The sequence below is a fragment of the Amblyraja radiata genome, chromosome 41 (genome assembly GCF_010909765.2).
Source record: "Amblyraja radiata isolate CabotCenter1 chromosome 41, sAmbRad1.1.pri, whole genome shotgun sequence".
Classification (NCBI taxonomy): Eukaryota; Metazoa; Chordata; class Chondrichthyes; order Rajiformes; family Rajidae; genus Amblyraja; species Amblyraja radiata.
Window position 1 is genome coordinate 8,671,963 of NC_045996.1, and position 27,407 is coordinate 8,699,369.

General features: G+C 40.1%; 2 protein-coding genes across 7 annotated transcripts in view; one reads left to right on the forward strand and one right to left on the reverse strand.

The window, feature by feature from the left end:
• Nucleotides 1-14,660, reverse strand: part of supt5h (SPT5 homolog, DSIF elongation factor subunit) — a 50,692-nt gene extending 36,032 nt beyond the window's left edge. Inside the window, exons 1-6 of one of the 4 annotated variants that reach the window (XM_033014480.1) lie at nucleotides 14,550-14,660; nucleotides 7,665-7,765; nucleotides 6,644-6,845; nucleotides 5,198-5,263; nucleotides 3,006-3,017; nucleotides 676-745 (exon numbers count right to left, since the gene is read on the reverse strand). In XM_033014480.1, the coding sequence (XP_032870371.1) occupies nucleotides 676-745; nucleotides 3,006-3,017; nucleotides 5,198-5,263; nucleotides 6,644-6,845; nucleotides 7,665-7,745 (431 nt within the window). In that variant the 5' untranslated portion in view covers nucleotides 7,746-7,765; nucleotides 14,550-14,660. Of the gene's footprint in view, nucleotides 1-675; nucleotides 746-3,005; nucleotides 3,018-5,197; nucleotides 5,264-6,643; nucleotides 6,849-7,664; nucleotides 7,766-14,549 lie in introns of all 4 variants that reach the window. The other 3 variants (XM_033014481.1, XM_033014478.1, XM_033014482.1) reach the window with 3 other exon arrangements.
• A 5,433-nt stretch (nucleotides 14,661-20,093) lies between these two features.
• The window catches only part of zc3h4 (zinc finger CCCH-type containing 4), a 33,689-nt gene continuing 26,375 nt past the window's right edge, over nucleotides 20,094-27,407 (forward strand). For 2 of the 3 annotated variants that reach the window (XM_033014557.1, XM_033014558.1), the window contains exon 1: nucleotides 20,709-21,812. In XM_033014557.1, the coding sequence (XP_032870448.1) occupies nucleotides 21,673-21,812 (140 nt within the window). In that variant the 5' untranslated portion in view covers nucleotides 20,709-21,672. Of the gene's footprint in view, nucleotides 20,422-20,708; nucleotides 21,813-27,407 lie in introns of those variants that run through there. The other variant, XM_033014559.1, reaches the window with a different exon arrangement.

A 27,407-nucleotide genomic window follows, 5' to 3' on the forward strand; every position in this document is an offset into this window, starting at 1 on the left:
AAGGTCAGCAGCTTCAAGTTCCTCGGTGTGCACATCACTGAGGACCTCTCTTGGACACTGCACACGGACACAATAAGTAAGAAAGCCCACCAGCGGCTCTTTTTCCTGAGAAGACTGAGGAGGTTTGGCATGAACGCCAGCATCCTCACAAACTTCTACAGTTGCACCATCGAGAGTCTGCTGACGGGCTGCATCACAGTCTGGTACGGGAACTGTTCTGCCCACAGAGAGTGGTGAAGGCGGCACAGCACATCACTGGCAACTGTCTCCCGGCCATTCAGGACATTTTCCACAGGCGGTGCCTGCAGAAGGCACACAGCATCATCAAGGACCACAGCCACCCAGCACACAGACTGTTCTCCTTGTTACCGTCAGGCAGACGATACAGGAGCATGGCTGCACGCACCAACAGACTTAAGAACAGTTTTTATCATCAAGCCATCAGGCTTCTGAACTCATAAACTCATCATATATGTTGATTATTTTATTTATTATTGTCTTTTACCTACCAATGTCACTTTTATCTTTTTTTTTAATTAACCTTAATTTTATCCTTGTAATATCATTGCTGAGGTGACCCGTTGACTTGTCAAACACATTTCATTGTACTGTTAACCCTGTGTTAATCTACATATGACAAATAAAACTGAACTGAACTGAAATGGGAAAAGTTACCTCCAATGATTCATCAATCTCCTCGCTCCTGAATGGTCATCGTTAAGGACAAGGTTATCAATGTTGGAGGCTACAAAATACAAAAAATAGGATAAACAGGTACGTTTTTTATTGACATCTCAATCCTGGTTTAGTTAACGACCTATGGTTCGACTTTTCCCCTTTTATTTCACAAAGGTTGAAAATGTCTAAAGGCGGACAGAACAACATGTCAGGCATAAACATGGGCCCCAAACAATGCTGGGGAGCTCAATTATATCATTAGTTCTAGTAGAACGTGTTTAAGACATAGAAACAGTGTTAATCATAAATTAGATCTGAGAAATCCTAAATTAAAATCTCATTTCTAGACTGTTTGTCGAACAATTTGCAATTTGTTATAGTTTTCAATTTAAATAGCATACATGTGTTAAAAGCATGGTTCAATTCCAAATCAACTGTTATTAACACTCTCTGCTTTTCTACAGCACTTGGGAATTAGTAGCTGAATTAGATCTGCCAAAATAGATCATAAACATGGAAAAATTGGTGCAGGATTAGGCCATTCATCCTTCGAGCCAGCATCACCATTCAATAAGATCATGGCTGATCATCTAAAATCAGTACCCCATTCCTGCTCTTTCCCCATATCCCTTGATTCCTTTAGCCCTAAGAGCTAGATATAACTCTCTCTTGAAAACATCCAGTGAAAGCTCCAAGCTTCTCTGTAAATGTTATCAGTCTTAAGAATAAACGCTTACTGTGGTATCATGGGCACAGTCACTCCCAGAATGGCTTAGCTTCACGTGCATTTAGCAATAACAATTTTTTTTTTTAAATCTCACCTTTGGCAAATACCAAGAATGAATGGCTGTGTGACTTGAATCCCATTTCCAAATTTGTGCAAATGAAGTTTGCAAGGTATCAACCTGTTCTTGTTGGCATTGCTTTCAATGTCCCGATAATATTAAGGCTTTCATATTAGGTGGGTGAAATCTCTTGATTAATGACTGTGCAGCAACCAACCAGTTCTCAGCAACTCCTTCTTCAAATAACACACCAAAAGAGTAACTAATTCCCAATTCAATTAACTCCTCGTAAAAATAAACACAATCCCTCTACGTTTTACTACAAAAGAGACAAATTATCCTAGGCTGCAATTATCCTAGACTGCAAACACAACAGATTATGGGTGGAAGATCTTTGAGCACAGTGCCCGACATTTATTTGAATTCAGAATGCAGGAAAGGGATCATTTATAATAGAATAAAGCTGCATACCTGAAAATCCTACCAATAATCTGTGAGAAAGTCAAGATCAAGAACATTTCTAATGTATTCTGTTATTTAACCTAAAAACTATTTATTTTTGGGGATAGCTGCAGGAAAGTAAAAGCATTTCAGACTCTAAATTACTGAGGTGATGAGAAAGGACCAACAAACGATAAGTAGCATTTTCAGTCCCTCATCATTACACCCAATTCTTGAGGAGGATGAACTGACTAATGAACCTCGATCCAATTAACAGACATTGGTGGACCTTGATCACGCAAACAAAATTAAAAAAAAATAGATGAAAGGTTACGTCAAAACAAAAATAAACAAACAATTTAGTAATAACGTAATTATGTTCCCGATGTTGGGGACGTCCAGGACAAGGGGTCACAGCTTAGGGATAGAGGGGAAATCCTTTAGGACCGAGATGAGAAAAACATTTTTCACGCAGAGAATGGTGAATCTCTGGAACTCTCTGCCACAGAAGGTAGTTGAGGCCAGTTCATTGGCTATATTTAAGAGGGAGTTAGATGTGGCCCTTGTGGCTAACAGGATCAGGGGGTATGGAGAGAAGGCAGGTACAGGATACTGAGTTGAATGATCAGCCATGATCATATTGAATGGCAGTGCAGGCTCGAAGGGCCGAATGGCCTACTCCTGCACCTGTTGTCTATTTTTCTATAACCCACAAATCAACCAAAGCTTGCATTGATCATAATAGAGCTTAAAAATTACTGTGCAAATATTACTAACAAAATGTGTTATTACTACGCATGTATTTGTAATCATGTTAATTTCCCCCTAAATAAATGCTTAACGTCCCCCCCAATGAAGTTTCTGCTTTTACTTTTAAAGATTTTCTGAAATGATCAATAATCTATTGAAGGAAAATAATGTGTAGGAAAGAACTGCAGATGATAGACACAAAAAGCTGGAGTAACCCAGGAGTTCCTTTGTCCCACAAAGGTAAAATAATGGATGTGTGATAATATTCAGACACCATAATTTGTACGCCCTTAATTATGATCCACAAACCAAGTGTTAAGCTTTGAAACAAATGCAGAATTGGGTACATACCTTCAAATTCTTCTGTTCACAAGGCAACATAGTAAAGAGCCAAATTTATACCACCAAAATCACATGGTCAATGGGAAACAAAAGTGCAAGTATAAAAATTAAAACATGGCATGTAAGCGGTAATGTATGATGTTTTAAATGCAAACAAAAAAAACACAAACAAAATGATTATGCTCATAAAGAGCACTCCCAGAAACTAGTCTTCCACTCGCTCTTTATTAAAGGTCAGGTCCAATTCAACACTTTGATTTCCAACCATTTGATCAGTTACTACAAGGTAATGTCCTAGTGACATTACCAATATATTTAATTCAGTGGGAAAACACAAGTGAAGACGTCCTTGTTGACACTAAACATAACATATTTTAGCTGTGTGAGTAAATTGCCCACAATATTGGTCAGTAAGTTCATTAAGGCAAGATTCTATACGCAAAGCAGCTAACTGAATTCAGTCACGCAGCATCTCTGGAGAAATGGAACAGGTGACATTTCAGACCGAGACTGAAGTAGGATCTCGACCCGAAATGTCACCTATTTCTTTTCTCCGGAGATGCTGCCTGACCTGCTGATGGACACAAAATGCTGTAGTAACTCAGCAGGACAGGCAGCATCTCTGGAGAGAAGGAATTAATGATCTTTTGGGTCAAGACCCTTCTTCAGACTCTGAACCACTGAGTTACTCCAGCATTTTGCATCTATCTTGGCTATAACTGATGTACAGATCAGGATAGTGGGTGCTGACATGTTGAGTGACATGCTTGAGTACAGCATCTTCCAGGCAATTAGATTCCTAAAATGCTTTGTGGAAGCATCATCAAACAGGAGTTGCCTCCAAGCAACTTAAGAATATATTAACAAAGGTAACCAAACCCTTGCTTAGAGGGAGGTTCTAATGGGCATCTTAGAAATGATCACAAATATTTAAGAAGAGAATTCCTGTGCTCAGGGTCAAGACAATGGAGACGTGATTATCAATGATACACAAAAGAGTATCTGGGGTTTAATCGTCCTCAGCAAAGTAACTAAAAGAAAGCAAGCAACAACGTCAAACTAATAATTCAATATAAAGGACACAGACAAAGCCTTCAAGACGCAATCACCCATGTCAACTCAGAATTCACCATCTGTTCCACAACTTAGACATTACCTTCTACTCAATCTTCAACTTTCTCGTATCCCAGATCCAATACGTGCCAATATGAAACAAAGCCACGACTTCAATAAAGCGACCACCTGAATCATTGCAGTTCACCTGCTCTCTATTCCTGCCCTGTCCCTCACAACGTTTTATGTTCCATGAAAGTAATGCAAAAATATGAGACACAGGGAATAACACAGAAGAGAAAAGAAAATACATGAAAGGTAAAGAGGATGGGGTTAGATGAGTGATAGGCTAATAAATCACCTCTATTTAGGGCTGCCATTTTCCCCATCATATATTATGACCCAGGAAATTCCTCCAAATCCCATTGTGCCATTCATCTCCTATTCTCTCTCACTTGCTCATCAATGAATGAGAGGTTGAATCAGCAAATAGGGTGATGTATGCCTCAGACATACATTGCTAAAATATACATTTGTATATTTTAACATAACCAAATAAATTAATAACACTGTTCAACTGTTTCTTAAATGTTGGGATAGTCCCTGACTCAACCAGCTCCTCTGGCAGCTTGTTCCATACACCCGTCACCCTTGTGTGAAAAAGTTACCCCTCAGAATCCTATTAAATCTATTCCTCTTCACCTTAAACCTATGTCCTCTGGTCCTCGATTCATCTACTCTGGGCAAGAGACTCTGCCCAGAATAGATTCTACCCAATCTATTCCTCGTGATTTTATATACCTCAATAAGATCACCTTGCGCTCCAAGGAATCCCAGCCTACTCAACCTCTCCCTACAGCTCGGATCCTCTAGCCCTGGCAACATCCTTGTAAATCTTCTCTGTACCCTCTCTGGCTTACAATTCCAAGTTACAATTTAACCAGAAAAGAGTAAATTTTGGTCAATTGATACATTTGTATGTGATAATAAAAACATATAGGTGAAGGATGAAAGCACAAAATCATTATTGTATAAATTTTGTTGGTGTCACAGGGTCCAAAACGCAAACACAAAGTGGTGATAAAAGTCAGTGCACACCAAGGCATGTTTCAGAATGCCAAGGTGACTAATGTTACCACTGGACAAACCTTTCTCAAGAATATCTTCTGCTCCTTCCTCCCATTGATCTTCATCTTCATATTCATCATCCACATCTTTAAAAGAAAAGAAAAATAGTTCAACGTTTCAGATATTTAATTGACTAAAACAAAGAAAAATAAATGCTCTAATTTTCAGAAACAATGGTTGCTTAGACAATCAATTTTAGGCTGACAAATAGTGTTGAATTCCAGAGGTGTCACAGAGCTATTTTCTAGCATTATAACAGCGGGGACAAAAAAAACACCTTCAGATCGCGTGCCAAGTTAGATGCCATTGTGATTCTCTTCATGGGGCTGCAGATAAGGAGGCAAAACAGAAAACGATTTACCTATTTTTGATGAATTATGTTATATTTTACCTAATTTCACTCAGGAATTTTTTTAATGTTTAATTTAAAAAAATTGATATTTACTTCAAAATTAAATAACTTAAATATGGATAAAAGAGACATTTGAAACCAATTAATGAGCTTTCACAGAGAACAACTAAGGGCAGGCCTTTTCATCAGCTTTTAAGGGCAAGGCTTCCCCTAACTTTGACCCAGCAAGTCTAGCCCTTCCAAAGCAAGCACAAGCATGAGGGGGTCCACATTTCAGGGTAATTCAAGGCAGAGGAACCTCATCGGCAAGATCTCATCCACTATCTTTTGACAAAATGTTGGTGGTCATATCTTGCATGCACTCATTGAAGTGACTGTAAGAGAGAAGTTATTTCCAGCACCAAAGTTTTCAAAATTAAAACTATTTGCATCAATTTCAAATGAAAATACTTTGCCAGAGTGCTGCAGGAATAGCAGACTGAAGTTCTATCACCAGCATCTCTTCATCAACTCTCATGGTTTTGTGATTAGTCAGAACATTACTCGTAGCCATCTTATATGACTGGTGTTCAGAGAGCACAAACTTGCTTGCCACATTAAATTATAAAGAAATTGTAAAGGACCATATGAAATTTCACTTCCTGCAGAAATGCAGTCGTAATAGTGAAATCCAAAGTAGCAGACAGCAACTTCCTGGCAGCTTTACCCTTCCCTTGGACAAAGTATATTTTGAGTACTTCATCTCAGCGCGTTCACATCAGGAAAAAAGTTTAAACGTCACTTCGGCATTTCAATAAGATCAAAAGTAGGCACATTAGGAAGTGGTGCAAATTCTAGAAAATTAATTTCAAAGAGGTACTCCAAGATGCAATTAATTTCAGAAAGTTTAGCAATTAATTTCAGAAAAATTCAACCACCAAGAGATTAAAAAAAAACATCAAACAAAAATAATCCTGAAGTATGTTTCATTCATCAAGAAAATGTGGTAGTTTTAACAATGTAAATCATTACAAATCTACAGCAAGCAAATATTCATAATAAGTTATGTAATTCAACAATCAACAATTGCAATCCAGGTACAAAGCCACATAAAAATGAAAATTAAGTTTCGTACCAGCTTCGTCCAAGATGAACCCGCCATGTCGTGGTTTCTTTTTGGGTCGATCATCTTCCTCCTCATCGTACTCTTCCTCTTCTTCATCCTCCTCCTCCTCTTCCTCCTCCTCCTCTTCCTCCTCATCAGCTTCCTCTGCCTCCTCTACCTCTCTTTCTACCTCTGCTTTCTCGCTGCCAACCCTACTGGCACGCTCTTCCTCCTCCTGCGTTACAGAAAAGCATGCACATTAATGACGAGATCAAGATTCATAAAATGAAAGGTAACTAGAAACAGTTGCCATTGCATCTTTATTGGTGTTTGAGAAGATTTAATAATGGCCTCAGGCGAGGGGGTTCCCCGATAGGCAGATTGATCTCCATGTGCCACCCCCCCCAGCCTTCCCACCAAACAAACCTTCAACAAGCTTTACCAATCGCCACTATGTATTTCTTTTGGGTGTACAACTGCTTCCATCCAACAACCCCCCCTCACCCGAGTTCATGTTGCCAGCCGTGATTTGTATGCCCCCATCCCCCCCCTCTTCACACCCAATTCTTTCCCGTTCCCCCTTGCAAGAAAGGTCCGAACCCGAAATGTCATCTATCCACTTTCTCCAGCGATGCTGCCTGACCCGCTGAGTTACTCTAGCATTTTGCTTCCATCTTTGGTATAAACCAGCAACTAGTTCCTTGCTGGAGAAACTCAGCGGGTGCAGCAGCATCTATGGAGCGAAGGAAATAGGTGTCTTATAGGCCCATCAAACAGCATCTGCCCATAGGCCCATCAAACAGCATCTGCAGTTCCTTCTTAAACACTTTGTCTACTTCACTGCGAAATCTCCTCAAGGTATGCCTACTTTGAAGAAGTTCTCCTCCTATTTCCTTCGCTCCAAAGATGCTGCTGCACCCGCTGAGTTTCTCCAGCATTTTTGTCTACCTTCAATTTTCCAGCATCTGCAGTTCCTTCTTAAACACCAGTTCCTTGTTCTTTAAAGCTGAAAGAGCTGGAAAACCATTGCACAGGTCTACATTTCAAGTACCTCATTTTCCTCTTGCTCTTCTTCCTCGCTGCTGTGGGAACTCTCATCATCAGTAAAGTTACTCGCATCACTGTCTGACATCTTGTAAACTTGGTTAAAGACTGCAATAAAAAGAGTTCAGTAAAGTTAGGGTACTTGGAATTTTCAATGTTCATATTTGATGAGTATTACATACAATATTCTAGTTGAGTACAAAAGTTAAGCTTGACATTTGAAGACTCTTTTATACAATTTGCATCATTTAAGTATACACTCATAAATAAATATATCAGATCATCCATAAAATATGGTCTTTGAACCAGAACCAAGGGATATAATAAAACCTTGATGACCAATTTATTTTGGTTTAGGTAAAACAAAATATCACTTTTGAGCAAGATATTTTGGCAATACAACTCAAACTAAATAAAAGCTAAAAAATACGAAAACAAATTTCTCCACCAAAGCAGAATGAAACTGTGATACTTAGTTCAACATCTTGACACTATGCAACAAAATGTTGCCAATCTAACCGTCAATAACACACTGCATTTCTCAGTTATCTCTTAAAATGTTATGCTCAAAAGATAATTAATTGGTTTTAAATCAATTTGGGATACAATGTTCTTCCCAATAAGCGAGTTCAGTATTCCGACTGTGCATGCCCATCAAAGGTCTCTCGGCATAAACATTGCTGGAAGAAGTGGAACTGTGTTCATATTTCATCTGTTTTTTCCAGCTTTGATTCTTCCAGGTAAGAAAATACTTCTTTCAAAGTATAAATTAGTTGTATTCATTGTTCCTCTGTTAAAAGCTAAGATTATTTTGTCGTTTTTATTGCTTTATGCTTCGGTGAGTGAGTGAGCGAGGTCGGGGTCCGTGGTCGGGGTTGGGCCCGGGTATCCGGCTTATCCTCTTAATGTTTGCTTATTCAATGAAAACACTTCCTTTTCCAGATCGCTTATTTTACAGAATATACTTGAAAAGAGACGTAGAAATTCTTCCAACACACAATCCCTTTAAGCTACGTTCACACAATTTTAAAAGTCCTCATAATAGAAAAGCAAAATATGACAGGATATTGGAAACTCCACCGAGACAGCACCCGAGGTGAGGATCTCTGGCACTGTGATTCGGCGGCTATACCAGCTGCGCCACTGTGCCCATACCAGCTGCGCCACTGTGCCCGTCTAAGCTCTTAGCTGACTTGTAAATATAATCATTAGCATTCGCTGTGTCTAAATCCTGGAACATTCTTTAAAACAGCATTGTGAATGAAGCTTCACAATGAGGAGTGCAGAAGCTCAAGGAAGTGGCTCATTGCCACCTTCTCAATGTACTGATGGAAAAATAATAAATGCTGGCTCCATCAATGAAACCATATCCCAAAAAATGAATAAGTAGAAAGAAAACAGAAAAATAAAAACAAGCTAGTGGAGAACATGAACCTAATTATCAAACTAATAACAAAACGACTACAGGACAGCATCAAAAGTATAGATAATAACTATCCTATACTCCCCTATATTGGAGGAGCCAAATGGAGATGAGGCAACTATTTACAGATTTACGTTATGGTTCAGTTTGCAAAGGCGATCACAAACCCACCATGGGACCTCTCTCTTTGATTCCCTTAACCATGTTAGTGAACATCAGTGAAAGTTCAAGTAACAGAACCTATTTTTCCACCTTGGCACATTGATACTTCATGAATACCGAAGTCAACTCAAGATTGAAATCATCAATTTCATATTACGCACCTTGCTTATTTATATCATAAATTGCCAATTATTATGTAGGCTAATCCAGCCGCAACATGAACTCTGCTTGTCTCTTCCCACAGATGCTGACACCTGCAGAATGATTTCAACATTATCTTTTGTTGCAGATTCCCTGCAACTGTGGCCTGCATCTCAGTTCTCTAGTCCCAGCATCTATTTTCTCTCCGCCCATATCATCTTATGTAGCAATGAAATCAGCTGCGACAATCAAGACCACTTTGGCCTCCATCCGCTCACAGTCAATTCTTTTGCTCATTCTATAACCTATTCTCTTGCTTTTCCAATTCAAAGGAAGCACCTCAAATCTGAAAAGGTAACGGTTTTTCTCTCTCCACATACACTGCCCAACCTGAAACATATTCCCGTATATTGTAGACTTGCAAATTGCAATGTAAATACATATGATCTTCCCTTTCTGAATAGTTATGAACCTCAGGCGTCAGTTAACCCTTAATATCACGGCATACCTTTAAGAACATACCTCATCCGAGTCTAGAACCTGGGAGAGGATATCAACCACAGAACCATAATAGCACAGCCTGCTTCATTCCATGCACATCCTTTTTACTATTCATCATCGTTGAAAACATTAGCGACGCAGTGGTGCTGGTTTCCGACGGGAACAGTGACGGACGCACCACACATCTCTGTCCTCCAGTTCCTGCGGACTTCCACCGTTGGAAGGATAGGATTTTGGTGTGTGTGCTTTATCATCATTCCTTCCAATGCTGTATACGACAGTGATCGCAACTTCTACTGAAGTGTGGATGGCCGTTGGCTCACTAAAGCTCATCCGCCCTTTTTGGTCCTGCTGGGGGTCCACAGCCCCCTCACCTGGCAAACCAGGTGGGGGAGACGGTTTAGTCGCCGATTATCCAACCATGGAGCAGGTAGCATGGGATTACATGGTACCCGTGGCGGGCGTAACTCCCCCCGACCTGATCTGACCTTTTTACTAGATCACATGGAAATCCTGAGGCCATTTGCATAGTTGGTTATAACTGACCCTGAATGAGGTTACGATCATGGCAAGTTCTCCGACTAGTTTCACTACTGTCCTGATTAATTTTACTGTTTGTATGCCTCGTTGTCATCTTCCCATCGGCCAACAATGAACCATTCTACATGTCCGTGATCACCGTCTGCTTTAATCTGTTGTTTTCACCACGACCCTTCGATATCTCTAGATCCCCTCTCACCTAACTCAGTCTGCAGAGAGGTCTCAACCCAAAATGTCATCTCTCCTTAATGCTGCCTATCCCGCTGAGTTACCCCAGCATTTTGTGCCTATCAGCATCTGCAGTATCTTCCTACGCACTACTTCTACCTTCATTGGACTATCAGATTTCATCTTGCCCTCAGGTGACCTTTGCTGAAATCCTCACACAACTTTATCATCTCTTTGTCCAAATGTTGCAAGTTATTCCATCTGGACTCAAATCTTCTACTCTTTGTCATTATCGGGTCATCCAAAACTCTTCTGTTCTCATCCCAACACTCACTCGTGCACAATCATGCCTGCTCCATTGTCTACAATCCTTACTCTTACTCTTGTTTTCAAACCGCTCAATGGTTGTAACCTGCTTAGATGTGTACCCCATCATTCCACTCTCTTCCAAGCTCTGCACTGTGCTTTCAGCTACCTGGCCCTAAGAGTGCTAATATTTGCTACTTAAACCTTCCCCCTTGTACCGTGCATAAAAATCTTAAAACTAATGCTCTGTCATAAAACCTAGAAAGTGACCATTCAATTATGTCCATGTGAGCTATATTAAAGGTATAATACCCTATTTGTCCCATTCTGCAGCTCTTCCCCATTTATTATACTTTACAGGTAAACATTCAATCCCAAACCATCTTCCAACATCTTTCAACTGAGGAAAGATATGAAAAAAGGAGTGACAAATGATGTGGCAAGCTTTCAACTGACTGCACATTTGCTGGAAACACAGAAACCTCAGCAAAGCAAAATGGGACAAACGGGAGACTTCCAAGGTAATGTATGTGCTTCGACAATTCACTTATTCATGGTTCAATCGTGACCTGAATATTTGCATATCATGGTTGTGGATAATTTTGTCGGCTTGTCCTACTGTATGGTTTTGTGCAAAATAACCAGGCCTGCTCATGGCTGGTGCAGCACAACTAATGGTGTCAGATAATTATTTAACCAAAACCAATAATTACTACTAAGAACTTATCTGGTAAGGTATTACTTGAAATGATAAACAAAAATCAGCTAGAGGAACTAAGAGGATTAGGCAGCATCTGCGGAGGGACATGGACAGATGACATTGTGGGTCAGATCACTCACCAGATTGACCTGAGAAAAGGCCTGTAGGTAACGTCGATGCACAGTAGAAAGGGAAAAGTAGATGGCAGAGTGGGAAATGGTGGGCGCAGTGATGAATGGAGCACAGTTTTCAGAGATAGACGCAATATGCTGGATCAACTCTGCTCGTCAGGCAGCATCTCTGGAGTAAAGGACATTTCGGGTCGAGACCCTTCTTCAGACTGGATGTATAGACTGGCTTCAGTCTAAAAAAGTCTCAACCTGAAACGTCACCTATTCCTTTTCTCCAGATACGCTGCCTGACCCACTGAGTTACTCTGACGTAGTGTCCATCTTCGGTGTAAACCAGCATCTGCAATTCTTTCATTCACATAGGTACCCAAGATCCTGGCTGGGACCCAACTGGGAGGCCTAGAAACAGAACTAGTATCCACACAGAACAAAATGACAGCAATGACAATTTTTGAGGAAGGATTGTGGTAGCGGGTCTGGGTAAGAATGTAGCTGAAGAACTGCCAAAGATACTGCCTGACCTACAAAGTTCCCTGAGCAATTGCTTTTTTTGGGTGAGACTATGCTTGAAGGGCCTCCACAGCCTCGTCTGTCCAGAGATCCCACAGTAATTTGTATAATTGCTCAAGAACCCAGTATCTGCATCTTGTGTGTACCACCATGGGCGCCATACGATTGTCAGCCTCGCCAACAGTGTGTCTGTTTTTTCGTTATTTTTACTGTGTTTTGAAAATTTGTTTTAATGTCCTCCGTTTGATGTGAGGGAGGGGGAGAATTTATATTTTTCAATCTCTTACCCTGCCGGAGATGCGATTGTTTTCTGGTTTGCATCTCCGGCCGCGCGGCCTAACATCTTGAAGCTGGAGGCCTCCTCGGGACTGAGTTTGAACCCCACCGCGGGGCATGGACCCTCACACTAAACCTAAGCCATCTAGTTCTTGATTCAGAAATGCTGGGGGGGGGTGGTATGTATTCACCCTATCAACGTTTATCTTGATTTTATCCCTGTAAGATCATCTCTCATTCTCCAAGGTATAAAGTTCTAGTTTGCCCAACATCTCCCGATAACCGAGTCCCTCCAGACCTGGCAACATCATCTGCAAATGTACTATTGATGCCTTCAATATTTTCATCCACTTTGTTGATGTAGATGACAAACAATTCCCCAAGCATTATATAGAAGATAGACACAAAAAGCTGGAGTAACTCAGGCAGCATCTCTGGAGAGAAGGAATGGGTGACGTTTTGGGTCGAGACCCTTCTTCAGTCTTGACCCGGACCCAAAGCAGATTAAAAGAGTTCTGCAATTTCCAGCATTAAACACTCACTTTAACAGAGGCTGGGTAGCAAAGATAAATAATTGTATATTAGAGAATTACTGTATATTATACAGAAGCAGGCCATTCAGCTCTTCCATGCCGACATAAATGCCTCACCTAAGACAGTCCCAAATGCCCGCATTTGATACATCTTCTATCTATCTAAAAATTACTAAAACTCTCATCTTGTTTGTCTGCCTGTCTGTCCGTCATGACTGAAATTACACCAAAACGGTACACGATAGCACTACAAATTTTGGGCCGCCGTACTCACTTTAAAAATTTAACTTTTCACTCTAAAAATCCAATTCCCCTGCCCATTACAATGTTACAAAGACAAGACACTGAGTCCTCTCATTTGAAACATTGTAACGGGCAGGGGCAGGGGCAGGGCATGGGAATTGGATTTTTTTTTAAGTTTGAAAAGAGAAATGGTGAAGAGGAGGGGGATTGAGTGCTGGGGGATGAGGGGAAATTAGCCGCGCAGTTGGGAGGCTATGGGTGAGTGGTGGAATATTGCGTTGCGGGAAACGGGTGAGTGGTGGAATATTGCGTTGGGGAACGGGTTGCGTTGGGGGACCAAGACTCCCGTGGGGGCTATGGGTGAGTGGAGGAGTATTGCATTGGTGAATGGGTTGTGTTGGGGGACCAGGAGTCCCGTGGGGGCTATGGGTGAGTGGTGGAATATTGCGTTGGGGGAACGGGTAAGTGGTGGAATATTGCGTTGGGGAACGGGTTGTGTTGGGGGACCATGCCTCCCATGGGGACTATGGGTGAGTGGTGGAATATTACGTTGGGGGAAACGAGTGAGTGGTGAAATATTGCGTTGGGGAACGGGTTGCGTTGGGAGACCAGGATTCCCGTGGGGGCTATGGTGAGTGGTGGAATATTGCGTTGGGGGGACCAGGCCTCCCAAGTGACAGGGACCCAAGGGTCTCACTTTGTCTAGTATTCCTCTAAACCTCTTATCCATGTACCCGACCAAATGTATTTTATTATTATTGTCACGCTATTATATCTGCCACAAATACATTTTTTGAGATATATTCCAGTAATTTCCAGTTCAAGAAACCAACTTTAGTCTCAAAATGAAGCTAAACTCCCACGTTTGGAATGAAAATACCAGGAATTAAATAACATTGAAAAACTCCAGCTAAGAGGCGGAAGATGACTGTATCACTCCATCAATGGATCACTTCAGAGCTGGGGAGTTTCATCTCGGGTGAGTAAACCCCGGTGGCTGCAAATATCTACTTGTCCCGAGCAGAGGCCAGACGAGACGCCCGGGGGGGGCGGGTGGCAGCAGCTCCGGCCTGAGTTGTGGGATGGTGCAGGCAACCCGGGGGCAGCGCTGCGGCCTAGCTGTTGTCCCCAAGCCTGGGACTCAATTTGAGGCAGAGCGGCTGACCCGTTCCACCGCGACGCAACCTGAGTGTGGCCCGCAGGCCTTGTGAACCACAACTGCCCGCCGATCGGGGCAAAGGAGACGCTGGTTACTCACCGGAGCCCGAACCGGTCCGGTCCAACCCTCGCCGTCGCCGTCGCCGCCTCCACCTCCACCGCCCTGAACTCGCGTGAACGCGGCTCGATGCCAAGCGTGCGCGTCGCTGCGTCCGTGCGCAGACTGCGTGCCCGTGCACGTGCTCAGCCGGCACCGTCTCGGCGGCGCGCAGCGCGCGACCTGGCCAGGCCCAGGTTCAGAAAAGCAGCCACGTCCAAGGACATAATTTTCACCGAGATGCAACTATTACCCTCCCTTTCCAACATTGCCAAGGGATCACTCCCTCTGTCACTCCCTTGTTCGTTGTTCCATCTCTGCTAAATACCCACTCCACTTCTCAATCCCCAACCATTCCCCAGTATCATTTATGTAAGTAAGTACATTTTATTTATATAGCACGTTTAAATCAACTCCCGTTTATATAAAAGGGATAATAAATATGTATCATTCATTAGTTCTCAAAATGTGAGATGCCACTATTGCATAGTCCTAATCAAAAAGTCCTAATCAAAGATCATAGAGGATTATAGCTCTTCTATAATCTTTGGTCCTAATGGTTCTTGAGCTAAATGGTATTTAAGAATCATCTTCAATCCTCTGGATCTGGGCATACACATTCACCACACTGGGGGCTAGCAGACTTTGTTCCGACGAGTTCAAGTTCAAGTGAGTTTATTGTCATGTGTCCCTGTATAGGACAATGTAATTCTTGCTTTTCTTCAGCACACAGAACATAGTAGGCATTTACTACAAAACAGATAAGTGTGTGCATATACCATAATATAAATATATACACACATGAATAAATAAACTGATAAGGTCCCAGACCTGAAACTTTAACAATTTATCTTTCCACAGATGCTGACGTGTCTTCTGAGCATTTCCAGCATTTTCTGGTTTTACCTCAGTTTTCTAGTTTATTTTTATTTTCATTAGCAGGTTTTGTTGCCTGCAAATATCTGTGAACCAGATGGGATTTTATGAGTTTGGTTGTTTCACAGATAATGATTTTAGTTTTATTACTCCCAATCCATTTAATGAACTTGATGAATTATTCAGCTGCATTTCTGGGTTTTGAACACATTTCCAGATATCAGTCCAATAATTTAATCATCATGATAACATAACCCTTAATTTCACATAATTCAATATTATAGAATCAGCAGTCATAACAAATAAAATCTATTCTATTTTGGTAATCATGAGTGAGGGGCATGAAATATTGGTCATGAAACTAAAGAAAATGGCTTTGTATTTTCTGAATTTATGATTTTTTATTTTTTTCCAAATAATATAGTATTGCGGTGCCTTGCAAATGTGACAGTGAAATGGAAGCATTGTAGTGGAAGCTTTTGTTTATGGGGTCCAATCCAAATGTTTTAGTTGTAAACAAAAGCAAAAAACTATGACTGCAAAAAATGTTTAAAATCTTTGCAGACCAGACATCGTCTGTGGACTAACATTTCACATCAATAATTCTTTGACATAACTGATTGATTGTAAATCTCCTGTCTTGATGGGTTTTACTGTTTACATTAGTTAAATATACACTGCAAGTATAAAATCCAAAATATTTAACTGCTTGTAATTTGGCATTCAATTTGTCAGTATATAAAGTTCACCTATTGAGCCAAGACTAGCATCTCGAATTCTGAAGAGAAGTGGCGAACAGGTGGGATTTTAATTTAACAAATTGGCAGGCAATGGTTGAAATAAAAGTTTAATGGAAAGCTAGATAGTGCATTTGAAAATCTTATTTTAGTATGCATCAAAGCTGGGATTCAGTTTATGATATTTGGGAGAGATAAGTTGCAATACAACAAAGTGACACAAGAGACAACAGATGCTGGAATCTGGAGCAAAAGCAAAGTGCTGGAGGAACAGCAGGTCAGGCAGCATCTGTGGAGGCAAAGAGATGGTTGATGTTTCAGATCCAGACCCTGCATCAGGACTTTGAGTGGAGAGGGAAGATAGCCAATCTAAAGAGATGAAAGGGAGGGGTGAGACAGTGACTGGTAGACAATAGGTGGAACCAAAATATAATAAAAAAGGAAATGCAGATGCTGGTTTATACCAGATATAGACACAAAGTGCTAGAGTAACTCAGTGGGTTAGGTGGCATCTATGGAGAAAATGAACGGGTGGCGTTTCAGGTCAGGGTCCTTCAGACACGTTTCGGGTTGGGACCCTTCTTCACTTATCCATTTTCTCCAGAGATGCTACCTGGTACGCTGGGTTACTCCATTATTTCGGGTCTGTGGTAGGTTGGAAACTGGTGGAATGGTGTCTAGTTTTGAGACAGAAGCTAGTAGGTGGATGATAGATGGAAATAGATTATGAAAACAAATGTGGGCAGACAGATCCCTGCAGGGCTCAGGGTAGAAGGTAATTAGTGAAACCAGATAAGTGAATTATAATGGAACCAGATGGAAATGAAAGGTTGGAAAAGGGAGAAGAAATCCAGGTGGATAGATGATTGGATTATGGGCAGATGGAACTAGGGGTGGGAAATCACTCCATATATTAGGAAGGGCAAAATGGAAAAGGTGAACAAAAGGAGAGAGAACCTCAGTGGACCTGTAGGAGCAAGAAGTGTAAATTACCTGAAAATTGAAAATTCAGTGTATAATAATGTTGGATTCTAGGTTACCCAAGTGAGAACTGTGGTCTTGTAAAATTACAGATCATCCCTTTGATCTTGAACACCTGATTTAAAATAGTTTTATCTTACATTTATGTCCTATTATTTCTGATATGGCTATTTGGTGATGATATTCAGTCAAAAATGAAACCACCTGAGATGAACTGAAAAGTAGTTATTAATACTGTTTCCTGCCATGTCTTTATTTAGCAGCAGGACTCACTAATTAATTCTTAGAGATTAATTCTTGATCTCTATTAGCAAAGCACCTCTCAGCCAGGAACAAGTTGTGATGCTTCAATTAATTTCAGAGTCTTTAGGGATTAGATGAGAAAAAACTGGATTGGACTATCTTGCTTATCACCTATTCCAATTACTTTTTCTGACCTTTTTTTAAAGTATTTTCAGCCTTTCCTCTTCTATTTTAAAATATATTTAAATGACAGTAAAATGCCGTTAAAGGGAATACAAAACTCCAAGCTTTGCTTTGGACTTAAGGTAGTAAGAAACAGGAAATGACATTGTATTCAGGAAGGAACTGCAGATACGGGAAAATCAAAGGTAGACAAAAATGTTGGAGAAACTCAGTTGGTGCGGCAGCATCTATGGAGCGAAGGAAATAGGCAACGTTTCGGTCTGAAGAAGGGTTTCGGCCCGAAATGTTGCCTATTTCATTTGCTCCATAGATGCTGCCACACCCGCCGAGTTTCTCCAGCACTTTTGTCTATCAATGACATTGTATTCAATGGGAGGAGAGACATTTGAATGACTGCTCGTTTAATTGGCATTGCTATTCATAGATTTTCAGAACTGATATGTAGTAAGTAACAATTTATAAATGAAACAATGAAATACAAAGGTAGGCAAGAAAAACTTTATTTTATGTGTCTGGCTAATTCCAGGATTCGTCCAGTTTTCCATGTTAGTTCATATTTTCTTACAAGATAGAAGGAGAGGATTCGGCCACAGACTCTTTGCCGGCCCTCAAAGCAATCCTGGGGTGGAAGATTGCAACCTTCACGTGGTCCGCCCTGTTTCGGCTAATGCAATCAACTTGTGCACAAACGGAAGATCAAATAGAACAAGTTGTCCAACAACTTTAGGCTGTGCACGCCACACGAAAGAAGAAAGCAATCCTGTACACACTCTCATTTTCCCTGTTAACTATTCTTTCACCTGCCCACTATCAAAGCAGAGAAGTGATGTTTTTTTCAGTAAAATTGCATATACCTTGAAGGTGAGTGAGGCCACACCAAAAGCCTTTTAAATATACATTTAAAACTGAATTAATATATTTCTGTATTACCAGTACATTGAAATAAAGACAAGTAATTTGATTCTGGCATGAAGATTAAAATATACGAAATGCACAATTACCACAGAGAATAAAGAAAATTCACGTTCAAAACGCTGCAGACACATGAGACAGCAGGTGCTGGAATCTGGAGTAAAAAACCCCCAAATTGCTGGAGAAACTCAGCAGGTGGAGCAGCGTGTGTGGAAAAGACTGGAATTGTTTAGGATCAAGGCTCTGTACCATGTCCTGACTTGACCCGTGACACGTCAATCCCCCCCTTCGTCCCAAAGAAGCTGCTCAACCTGAAAAAGCTGCATATGCTGGAAATCTTAAATTAAAACAGAGAACAGGCTAGGCTACATTCATGAATATTGAAATTTACATATATTTCTTTTTTTTTAATGTCACGTTCTTATAAAATAGTAACGTGAGTATTTGAGACACAAAAAACTGCAGATGCTGGAATTTTGAGTAAAACACGGTGTTGGAAGAATTCAGCGGATCAGGCAGGCAGGCAGCATCTGTGGAGGGTAAGCGCAGACGACATTGCAGTGCGAGACTATTCTTCAGACTGATGCATTTATTAAGACCCTTTCTTATTCTTCTACGTCCTACTCAGTCGTAGACACAAGAAATTGTAGATACTGGTTTGTAAAAAAAGGATGCTTGTTAAAAAAAAAAAGTGCTAGAGAGGCGGGACAACGTTTCGGGTCGTTTCTGAAGAAGGGTCCCGACTCGAATATCACATAGGGTACACAAAATTGCTGGGGAAACTCAGCGGGTGCAGCAGCATCTATGGAGCGAAGGAAATAGGCGACGTTTCGGGCCGAAACCCTTCTTCAGACTGATGGGGCCAGCAAAGATCCTATAGCAGCTCCGCTATAGGATCTTTGCTATCCAGAAACCTAACCCGCTGAGTTAATCCAGCACTTTGTGTCTTCTTTTTCTGTTCATTGAATCGCTCGGCTCAAAAGGACATAAAGTGTTGGCGTTCGTGCGTAAACCTTAGCTGGAGTCCGCTGAGTTACTCCAGCATTTTGCGTCGATCTTCGGTGTAAACCAGCATTTGCAGTTAGTTCCTTCCCACACATTCGCGGTTCCTTGTTGCTACAATCGTTGGGCTCGGCACCTTTCGTTCTGCGGCTTCGTGCATTTCCGTACAATGAGGTGACACTAGGGCAGCAGCCATTCGGGTAACTCCGCGCCGTGCAGCTTCGGCTACTTTCGAGAGCCAGGAACACGTGGGCCGTGGGTACTCGGGCAGCGGTCATTCGGGTACATCCGTGCCAAAGACAATCGGCGGGTGCAGCTTCGGCTACTTTCGGGAGTCAGGAACACGTGGGCAATCGGGCAGCGGCCATTCGGGTAACTCCGCGCCAAAGACAATCGGCGGGTGCAGCTTCGGCTACTTTCGGGAGTCAGTCAGGAACACGTGGGCAATCGGGCAGCGGCCATTCGGGTAACTCCGCGCCAAAGACAATCGGCGGGTGCAGCTTCGGGTGTCCGGGACGCCGCTGCTGGTCGGAAGACGCGACGCTTCGGCAGTTTCCGGCAACGTCCGTGAGTGGGGATTTTCTCTCCCTCTCTCTCTCTGCCGTGCGTCACGCCGTCGACGGGCGCCATGTTGTCGAGGTGTTTTGTTCAGTCATTGTGTAATGGAGAGAAACCCGGGGGTCGGATCCGCACAGAAAAGCACCGAGAAAATACCAAAACGCTTAAACAGTACCAACAGAGCCGGTTTATTTCCTATCTCTAGAGTCAGTGAGAGCCTAATTGCTGTGCCCGGTGGTAAATTTAAAAGCATTTAGAGAAAGACAAAAGGGAGAGAGCGAGCGAGAGAAAATGTCTCTCGAAAGCCTCAGCCTCACCTCCTCCAACAAGCAGTCCCCCCAAAACGAACACAACATCAACCTTACTGAGTCAGGAGACGAAAGGTCGAGTAAAAACAACCTTTTATCCTACATTTCGATATTTTAAATCTTTATTTATAAAACAAACCAACAACAACCAAAAAAAAATACAACAATTCACCAAGGTTTTTTCTGAAAGAGAAAGGAAACCTTGGAAACGGAAGGTAGAGGAATGTATCTTTGGATTGATATATATTTTTTTCTTTTTAATCTCATTTAAAAATCCTCTGGAAAAGTATTCGCTCGATATTTAAAAAAATATATTTATATATGAAAATAAACCATGAATTGAGGGAGAGGAGGGGGAGGGGGTTGAGGCCTATTTGCATGCTTGGGTGGCAGAGAGCAATGTGGATGTGTCTTTAATGCAGACGAATTATTAACAGGAGATCCTGTTTCTGTTATTGCATTCGAGTTTAATTACATTAATGCTTATTTTCGATCGAAATCCTCTAATAAATGGAACCTGTTTAAAGGACATCGGCAAGTGACCTTTGAACTTTATTATTTTTTTACCCAGCGTCCCCGTGTAACATGTAAATAAGAGAAACATTTATAATTTATTTTATCCCCTCTATTGTGATGTGTTTGTGATGCGTTTCCTTTAAATATGCATGGTCTATTAAAAAACCTAGCCCTTTTACAAAAGCATTATAACATGTATTTTATTTATTCTGGTGGCTTCAAAAAAATGTGTTAGTATCCACAAGCAAATCACCACCTTCTGTTTGTCCAATCATTCAATCATTACTCGATACTTTGAAACATTGATATTGTAAGCATTCTTTTTTTCAAGAAAACAAAACTGCAATTCTTTCAATTATTTTCACTTGTCTTCAATGCATAACTGACCTCCTTGCTATACATTTTTGAATCTCATTTTCCCTGTAACATGCCAGTGTTGACATTAAGATTTCAATAAAATATGATGGTGAACATGTAATAGTTCACTACACATCCACTTGAAACAAAAATGTACTTTTAGATTTCACCCTTACAGTTTCAAGCTCCTCTTTAGGGGGTGAATACACAAAAAATGCTATTTAAACTATTGGTGTCTGTTAATTTGCAATTAACAGACACCAATCATTGGCGCAACAATGAAATGACTTGAGGCTATTTTCAATTATATGCAGGTCTTTGTTACACTACCCTGTTGACAACACTAAGAACTCAAGGTTCAAAAGGAGCTGTTGCAGGATGAACTCAAATGCACTTTAGATAATATATTCAGAATTAAAGATCATTCATAGACAAGCGCTGCCTTTATTATTAATGCCCATAAACAAAAAGTTATTTTATCAATATCCTGGAGTAAATCAGCAAACTCTATGGTATTGGCAAAATTATTTACATGTCTCGAAACAGGTGTCATCAAAGGAATTTATTTTAAAAAGTAGACTCCATTTTCTGGGGTAAGTACAAACACAAAGATCTGAATAAGTTTATTTATGTACAGTTAGTTAATTCTATTTTTAACAAGGATAAAAATATATAATGTTAACATGATCTTTGTATGTGCCACAATATGTTATGTTCTGGTAATCCTTGAAAGTTATTCTAGATTGAGTAACAATGAACTTGTTCGATAGAAATGTAGCACGAATGAAATTTGGGATTTGTTATTAACACTGGGATCTCACCATTGTTTTTTTGTGAGAATGCAAATTTGCAAAGCAAAAGACTTATGTTGAGAACAACTAGCAATGTGTTTTGAAAAATTTAAGATCACCTTGAAAAAGAGTGGAAAAGATGTAGTTCATGTTTGCAAATTACCATTGTGTAATTTTGTTAAATTCTTGAATTTTGTTTAGGCAGTATAATATAACAGTATAAGTTGAGCAGAATTTGATTGAGACCATATATATATCTGTGTTTACATTTCTTTTGTTCTGGAGGATAGTTCAACAGTGCAGTAGGAAAAAGTTTTACTTGCTTTGTCTCAAATTTTTGGTGTTCAGATAGGTACTTAGCAGTTCCCAATAATTTATCAGATTAATAACTCGGTTTTGTCAACAGTGGTCGCGATACGTCCTTCAGACAGGATCAATAGAAACATAGAAAATAGGTGCAGGAGTAGGCCATTTGGCCTTTCGAGCCAGCACTGCTATTCAATATGATCATGACTGATCATCCAAAATCAGTACCCCGTTCTGGCTTTTTCCCCATATTCCCTGATTCCCTTAGCTCTAAGAGCTAAATCTAACTCTCTCTTGAAAGCATCCAGTGAATTGGCCTCCACTGCCTTCTGTGGCAGAGAATTCCCCAGATTCACAATTCTCTGGGTGAAAAAGTTTTTCCTCATCTCAGTCCTAAATGGCTGACCCCTTAATCTTCAATAGCTCTTACATCGTATGCTGTGCAAACATAATGTAAAAATTGCAAAATAATTTAAAAGATGTGTAATTTTAATGTTACCATTTTTGACAGTGCATCCATTGTACTTTTACATTTAATGATCTAACAATAGTATTTCTCCCGTAATTAATTTGGTAAAGACAGCATACAGATCGAGAAGGCCCAGTGCTGAAACAGCTACACTTAAATAGCATGGCAACACAGGATTTCAGTAAAAACATAAAATCTGCCAGAGCTGAAGCCCAGAATGATTACTGGAAATTCATCTGTATTTAATCATCAGGAGAGAAGATTTGGTTTAGTATAGAACAGGTTGCCAACTATCACATGGATAGTGCCCTGTATGAGAACACTCAATGCTCTATTGCATCATGAATAAATGTTTCTATGTGAAGGGGGTAGGGAGCTAATATAGTTCTAAACGGTCACAATCTAATCCTGAGGACGTGAGGCATTTTATTTCTCATGCTGCCTTTGTTCTCAGCAGATCATGCTCTTGAGTGGTTTCCTATTATAAAGAGTCCTTTTAAAAAAAAATTAAAACACGTTGTAAGCTTGACCAGAATAGATTGTTAAATGCTTTGGCTAAACTCCATGCTTTACTTATGTGTTTGAATGTTTTATTGCAATTTACTCTAAGACTTTAGGCATTAAGTTTTTATCATTGGTGGTTGCTTGCGTAGAAATTGCAGTTACCTTTTGATAATCGGAATACCACTAATATTTCATAATGTACCCTTAATAAAATTGGCTGGGATGTGTTTTTTTTTATATTCAGCAAATTCATACAAGTGTCTTTAAGAATATTTATTTTGGCCATTAAATGGACATTTCAAATTCAAGTTGTGTTCATCTCCAGGGTTTTCAGAAGGGTCTCGATCCGAAACATCACCCATTCCTTCTCACCAGAGGTGCTGCCTGTCCCGCTGAGTTACTCCAGCACTTTGTGTCTATCATGGGTTCCCATTATGTTGAATACATAATAACTAATTTAAATTCTGGGACTCATTTAAACTACTGGTTTACATTCCCAAATTAAATGAATGAATGGATTGGGGCTGCTTCACTTTGAAGTTACCATTGTTCTTGAGACAGATAGTAGCAATCAAGAATGTTTACATTTGTTCTATACCCAAAACGTTAAACATGTCACCAATTTGTTGTTAACATTTGTGCCACTGACCCACCATGCAGAAATTTGTAAATCTTCTTTACTTTTAATTTGAGGGAAGATGTTTCATACAGCCCTCAAACTTATGTTTTATTTATTTCCTCACTTTTAACACAATGTTTAACATTTTCTATTTTATATGTAAATATACCTCTTCTGGAGTCCCAACAGGTTAATGTAATTACAAAGTTTGTTTGAACAGAAAGGGAAATTAGTACAGTGCATCGTGTTCACATGACGTGTATATTTAACCCTTCATATAACATATCTTCTCTCGAAAGACAAGAAAATCATCAAGTGTTCCATTTTTGTTCTGACAGACTTTGTAATTGCACCCTAACTGGCAATTGTTTACATAACTGTTGTGCATTCTGCAAGTAAGAATTTAATTGTTCTGTTTCAGGACATATAACAATAAAAACACTCTTGGCTTGACTCTTGGATTATAAAATGTGCAAAGCATGATTTCTTTAATTTCCTACTTTTATATTTGAGTTTTGCGTTTGCTCAAAACTCACGTTTGGCCACTTAACTGAGAATAAAAGGACTTTGCAGTGGAAATTTTATTTCCAGTATTGCCATATTAGAATATCAGAAATCTCAACCTAAAATCAAGATTCCTGATCTTCATGTTGGCTGATGCCCAAGTCCTGTAACTATTTAAGGTGTAATTTATATAAATGATGAACAATACCTCTGAAAAACCAGCGATGACTTATTTTAGTATTGTGCTGAAATATAGTTAAACACAGAGATCAAGAGTTAAGAGTGTTTATTGGTCATATGTACAGACAATGGAACAATGACATTCTTACTTGCAGCAACATAACAGGCCCGTAAACACAATACTCACAGATAATATATAATAAACTAAAAATCAGTAAATTCATATAACCAATATACTTGTGCAAAAAGTACCAAGTCCTCAGTGCAGCCAAAGACAGTTCATGGCTGTTCAGAGAAGTTTATATTCCATTTCACTGAAGCATATTTGTAGATAAAAAAGACACTGTGCCGGAGGGAGTGACATTAGAATTGGCAACCAGGAGCTTAGCCAGGCTTTAAAGCAGCAACAGGAGGGAGACATGGAAACATTTCAGGAGAGAACTCCAGAGGTTAGAGCATTGATGGCTGAAGTTACACATGTCGAAGTAAAGAAGTGGACCCCTACGCGAGGGCAAACCAGAGTTATGTGGAGATCTCAAGGTGTTATGAGACATTTAACCTTGCAGTATTCAGACTCAATTTTGGTAGGCTGTGCTATAATCACTTTGAATGTGCACATTTTGGTTGTTGCACTGAGCAATAAAAGCCTGGGGGTGCCAGGTTTTCACTGTGGTTTTACGCTAATCTTAACTGTGGTTAGAGAGGGAACAGATTAGCCAGGGTTTCCTCTCCTGAATGGATAATGCTGTGAAAAGGACTGACCCATGTTACCACAAATTACTGATATGTACAGTTTATACTTGTGTAAATAATGATCATTCGGTTCAATATTGGACAGTAGCTGGGCACATGTGGAACTTTGCCAGTATAAGTCAGCATCTATAGATGTGGAGAAAATTACTCAATGAAACCTTTGGTTTTTAAATTCTTAAATTAAATATGGAATAGTTTAATAGTTCTTAAAGTCCAGTTCAGTTTTATTTGTCATGTGTAGGTTAACACAGGGTCAATGGTACAATGAAATGTGTTTGACAAGACACATTATGTATTATGAATTAAATTCTCATCTGTAGATTTAATAATAGATACACGTTAATGTGAACGTTTTCATGAATGTGGGCAATGCACATAGTAAGTACCCTTTGGGGATGAATAAAATAGAAATATAGAATCATAGACAACACGTGCCGGAGTAGGCCATTCGGTCCTTCGAGCCAGCACTGCCATTCAATTTGATCATGGCTGATCATCCAAAATCAGTACAGAAACAGCATCATATTCACATTCTAACAGCAAAAAGAGATAAAATCTTGTATAAAGATTGACTCAACTTGGTCAGTGGGAGAGAAGCTTGGTCTGTTTGTAAAAACAAGTCGGCCATATGTGGTGTAAATCTTCACGTATTATTACCCTAACACAATCAGTAAGAATGGCCATTCTACCTGCCATTGTAGGCAGATTTTAATTGTTTGAACAGGTGTAAAGGGATCAAGTGACAAGTATAACTCAAGGTCATTAATTGTACTTGTTATGCATATATGGATGTTGCAAGACAAATGACATTCTGATGTCTCCTCTTTTAATGCAATGGGTTCCGTTAAGGAGTTCAACAGGTTCCAATGAGGCACAATAGCTGATAGAGAGGGAGGACAATGCTGGCAACCCATTTTCACTAATTGTCCATGTGGCTACTCTTCCCAAAGTGCTTTCTGTTAATAATCAGGAGCAATTACATGTGTGAGTGGTGTTTTTTCCAACTCAGTTATGCTTGTTATAACATTGTAATTATACTTCGCAAACTCAGGATTATAACTAAGCTTTTACTTGTGAATGTGTTTTTTTAATATCTTGCTCACCTGGGGATTTTATTATAATTTGTAACATTTTAAGGTTATTTGTTTCTTTAGCATATTTTATCAATGCGATGTGAATTGAAACTTGGAGGTGGGAGGCACATTGGTGCATCAAATGGCGATGCTGCCTTGCAGCTCCATCGGCCTGGGTTCAATCCTGACCTTGATGCTGTCCATGTGGAGTTTGCATGTTCTCCCTGTGACCACCTGGTTACTTCAGTTGGCTCCAAATGCCAAAAATGTACTGGTCAGTTAGTTAACTTTCTGCTATTGGCGGTTAGCAGAAGAAAGACGTGGGGAGTTGATCAGGATGCTGATGGAGAAATTTGGGATTAGAAAAATAAGTGTTTGATGCTCAGTATGGAGATAATAGACCAAAGAGGCTGTTTATGTTCTGTACGCATGACCCTAAACATTCCATCCAAAATAAAATATAATGAACGTGCTGGTTGACTTTTGAACCCCGACATTAAAAACCATTATTTACACAAACAAATCTTCAATCATAGGTACACAAAATTGCTGGGGAAACTCAGCGGGTGCAGCAGCATCTATGGAGCGAAGGAAATAGGCGACGTTTCGGGCCGAAACCCTTCTTCAGACTGAAGAAGGGTTTCGGCCCGAAACGTCACCTATTTCTTTCGCTCCATAGATGCTGCTGCACCCGCTGAGTTTCCCCAGCAATTTTGTGTACCTTCGATATTCCAGCATCTGCAGTTCCCTTTTGAACACAAATCTTCAATCATGTTTGCTTTTAAGAGCAGAAAGACATGCCTTTGTAGTTCATTATTTAAGTTCTAGAATTCAATCATGTTACCACTTTAATTTGTTCATTGAAATGTAATTGCATTACCAGTCATGAATGTCAAATCAGCATTTGAGTTGTTAGATTTTCTCCCACCTAAAATTACTAATTCGTACTGGAATCCAATCTTTGGATTGCTACCTGATGAGTTTTCTTC